We start from the raw sequence: 4,570 nt of genomic DNA, 5'->3' as shown, positions 1-4,570 counted from the left end.
CCTGGGTTCAAGAGCGTAAACTATGGTTTACGTCCGTTATCTTATGTTTTCGCTCGAAAATATAGGTTAGTGTTTGAAAAAACCTGGTCAATCGTTAATCCTAGTTTTTCGACCGTGAACCTGGATTCACGTAATTTTTGGACAATGGGCGTGCCATAGATGTAGGCTTTGCGTTTGTTGTGAATCACCGTACAACAGAATTCATCATCGATTAAACTGAGATAGATTAATTCGCATTGATTATTTTGCTGATAGCCAATTATTTTTAAATCATTCATGTTCTAATCAGGTGACAAGGAAGCCCATAGAAAAGTATTTATATTTTGTTAACTGAGCTAGACCGTGCACACTACACACGTTTGTCAGAGTTGCCACCCTTATAAAAGACTGGAACCTATGGTAATGATTTGTAATGTATGTACCTTGCCCTTTTGTCTTTCTATTTGTTCGTTCTTTTGGGCAAGCTATGCCGATTTTTATTTTAAATATCCGAGCGTTTCTTAAAATAATTATTAGAAAATATTCACTACCCTATATTGCTTCTTGCCATTTTGTTTGTTTTTCCTACTATAGCAAAAGCTTCGACTTTCGACTTTATAAATAATCTCAGTTGGAGTTAAGAGAAACATATTTTTAGTATAAAAGGAAGTGTTTTCTTTTATTTAATAGCTGTATTACATATACCCTTCAACGACTATGCTGTAATCATTTGTTTCTTTTGTTTTTAGAAAAAAGGGTGCTCCTCCTCAAGGTCACTACGTGGTAATACGGGATACTACGACTTAAACATTTTGATTCGTATCGGGAATAATTCTGGTTGGAACAATGACAAATTGTGTGTGCTTTTCAAATACGAACAAAAAGAAATCGAGGCATACCGTAGGAGACATCTTTACTACGAACTGGTATGCATCAAATAAAGACTCTTTTATCAGTCATGAACTAGTGTTATTTATAAACGTATGAAGATAAGTTTGTTGCTGTTTTGCTGTCAATAAAGTTAAATGATTTATGTAGTTTATGTGTATTTTGTACATTTATGTTAATTTTATGTCTAGATAGAATTTTAAAAAAAAGAACTTCATTTGTTTTTGCGTTTTTGTGATTACATTCAAATTACGTTGATAATATCAATTTATTAAATTTTCTTCTATCGCACCAACTGTTTCTGTGGATATCAGCTAGGACGTAACCTTTCTTCTAAAGATGTTTTCAAAATTTCAATCGAGTATAATTACAGGTCCATTCATTAGTAAAATCAATGACATGTATTATCATATTTTTAGTAGACATTCGTAACTGACATGCATTTATCAGTGACATGTAAGTAGGTTTCCTGCTAGACAGGAGGCCACGTACATTTTTATTTAAATATATCTCTGCAAGCATGGTCAGTACTTTATCTAACAAACATTATCTTTGAGCATTTAATAACAATGGCGGCGTGTGAAATAGCTTTACTGTTGGCAGAAATATGTTTTGTTGCCCTGGTAGCGTCACAACCTCAGGAGACGGATCTCATGCAATTAATCAAACATATACAAGCTGAAGGTAAAATACAATGTAAATATTTTCTTATTTTTATAACTACTAGCTACAAGTCTGTTTATGTAAATCAATGCATACTTATTCTGCGGTCTCAAATTCGAGGCAAGACACTGATGCTGATACTTATCAATTTCATTTAGCTACCGTATTCATGTTTGAAGAGAAATAAAATGAGCCATTACGGGTAATGAAGTAGTCCCGAGTCACTTGCCGGTGTAGTTCGAAACCTCAAACGGGGTGTAGAATTTTTAACGTGACGTAGCCACCCAACAGGCTTACGGAAGGTCGGTGGTTCTTCACAGGTGCCTGTCTATGTTCAAAATAATACCTGGAGGAGAACATGGTATTTCCTTCTACAAAGAAAAGCCGGAAAAGTCGCTAAACAACATAAATTGTGTCGGGATGACGGTAAACCCAACAAATAAATTCTTCAATCAGACGTTGATTTAGTCCGTTACATTTTAGGTATAGAGTTCAAACGGAAATTGGGCATTCTTGAAGACACAATACACCTACAAAAGGAGCATATTCAGAAACAAGATAGACGTATTTCATTTCTTGAAAACATTATCGAGTCACAGACTGACAAGATATGGTTGCAACGTCCAACTGGAAAACATCATTCAGATGTTTATAACAACAATGTGTCAAAAGAGCGATGGATTGATGAAACGGAGAAAGGTAATATAAATACTGATATTGATTTATGGACAACGTACTTTACAAACTCATTTTAACCATTGAATGTTCAATTATAAAACTATTTCATCTAAATTAAAAAGGAGCAGGCCAATACCCCACTGAAACCTTTTTACGTAAAACTGTATTCGTTGAACGTTTTATTGGCCTTCGTTGAATGTTTTATTGGCCAAAATACTTAAGATTCATCTGAAAAAGACAAAATTGATACTTTATCGTATTTTCTATTTCAGATATTCACAAAAAGCAGAAAACCCCGAATCCACCTTTCAGCAAGATAAATGAACAAAGACATCTTACCGACGAAAACGCAGAATTTGGACAAAGGGGACCAACAAGTTCAGATGTTGCGAAAGAGAGTATAACAGAAAATAGAATAACCAGTAACATTATAATTATAATCTGTTTGACAACTTGTCTTATATTTTACTAGCTTAACATAGCATATTACATTGTCAATAATGAGCAAATTGGCGATATAAACTGCTTTGCATTGAAATAGTGGACAACATATTCACATATTATGAAATAAATGTCTCCATGTAAAATTCAAATAAAAGCAATAAGCTATTAAACGTAACTTTTACGCTAACGAAAAGTACTAGAGGTGAAAATCCTTTGGTACACACGAAAATTACAGGGTCAAGGAATGTTTTATATAAGTTCTTGCAATGTAAGATGTTTTATAATAATAGTGTAATATTGTGTTTACCTCCTGTTGTAGGAAAGAGCCATCTTCCCTCCAGAACCGCAAGGAGCACTCCCTCACCTATAGCATTTCAGGCATACCTTTCACATGATGTTAGTCATGTTGTTAAGCATCAAATAATCGTATTTGACAGCGTTATCACTACCATCGGGGGAGGATACCATGGTCACCATGGACTATTCACCGCCCCTAAGACTGGAATTTATATATTTTCTGCATCAATTCTACTGCAACCAAATTATCTAATCGAAGCAGAGATCATGAAAAATGGGCAAGCCGTCAAAGGAATATTTGTAAATGCTCATAACCACGACAATTTTGTTCAAAGCTCTGGGTCAGCTGTGCTACAGTTGAGTGTTGGAGATGAGGTATGGATTGAAACTACCGAATGGACAGCGGAAACGGCGTTGAGAGGGGAAGGCGGTTACACAAGTTTTATGGGATGTCTTATAATGGAACTTTAATTTCGACTGAATGCGGCGAGAATAATGTATGCATAACAATCTGAAACATTTTTTATGAAATTGTCCTAATATTATAGCATACTTCTTTACCATCAGATTGCAAGTGTTATGATTAACTATCTTAAAAAAATATTGTTTGTTTCTGATAGAAGTTCTTGCAACAGACACGCCGATGATTTGCGTATATAAAACCGACTATTTGCACTCGTTGGTCTCTTATATCCCTATAAGTGCCCATGAAATGTATTTCAACAATCTTGTAAATTAATATTTAGAGCTTAGACATATTTTTGTTATTTCAGTTGATTCCAACAGCTTCAGTAATATCTATAAGATCAAAACTGTTCACAAGTACTATCTTAAAAAGAGATTTTATAGAATATTTCAGATAAATCCATAAAACAGGAAGTTTTGTGTATACTTTCATGATGGAAATCTTTAATACCTATACAACTGAACTTGAATATCAGTAACGTTCATCCGAATGAACATGTTTAGTATCAACCCCTGATGGTCTTCTTGCGGTGTACCGGTGTAATGAAGTATTTCGACCCCCATAGAATAATGACCCCCCTCCCCGGTCATTATTCTATAGAAAAAGTGACCCCCGGTCATAGTATTATGACCTCCAGATCATAGTACTATGACTCCCCTACGTGAAGTAAACTGAACCTCACGAAGAATAGTGACTCCCATAGAAAAATGACCCCCGGTCATTTGGTCAAATTTAGTGATAACTCATGTATCTAAGGCCTAATTGCTGCATTTTATGCCCCCACTCGGGGGAGGGGGGCATATAGATTTGACCTTGTCCGTCCGTCCTTCCGTTTGACCATTAGCCCCATATACCATCACTTGACACAGAAATCAGAGCATTCCGCAACGGGAAAAGGGATTCTATTTCTAGACGCTGTATCTTGGTGTATACATTTTTTTTTCAGGAAAATAACAATTCACAATACGTTCACAAAACACACTTCGGTATGAAGTAATTCTTCAGAAGAAAACTGCACAAGAAACTGCTAGCATGGAAATTAGTATTAATAGAAGTTGCAATACTTAGCAGTGGCAGTAAAGTACGGTAGCGGTAACAATAGAAAGTAGTAGTAGTAGTAGCAGTAGTAATAGTAGTAGTAGTAGTAGTAGTAGT

The 4,570-nt window shown here is 35.2% G+C and overlaps 1 protein-coding gene across 1 annotated transcript; it reads left to right on the top strand.

Annotated features, from left to right (window-relative positions):
- The first annotated feature begins 1,436 nt into the window (after nt 1–1,436).
- On the top strand, nt 1,437–3,947 carry LOC123553202 (multimerin-2-like). Its single transcript, XM_053540047.1, has 4 exons — nt 1,437–1,551; nt 2,014–2,229; nt 2,481–2,630; nt 2,972–3,947. Exons 1-4 carry the CDS (start codon nt 1,437–1,439, stop codon nt 3,418–3,420), a joined length of 930 nt encoding a protein of 309 aa, XP_053396022.1. The 3' UTR covers nt 3,421–3,947.
- Nucleotides 3,948–4,570: the final 623 nt, after the last annotated feature.

Source organism: Mercenaria mercenaria, chromosome 4 (genome assembly GCF_021730395.1).
Source record: "Mercenaria mercenaria strain notata chromosome 4, MADL_Memer_1, whole genome shotgun sequence".
Taxonomy (NCBI): domain Eukaryota; kingdom Metazoa; phylum Mollusca; class Bivalvia; order Venerida; family Veneridae; genus Mercenaria; species Mercenaria mercenaria.
This window is presented reverse-complemented; position numbering and strand designations above follow the sequence as displayed.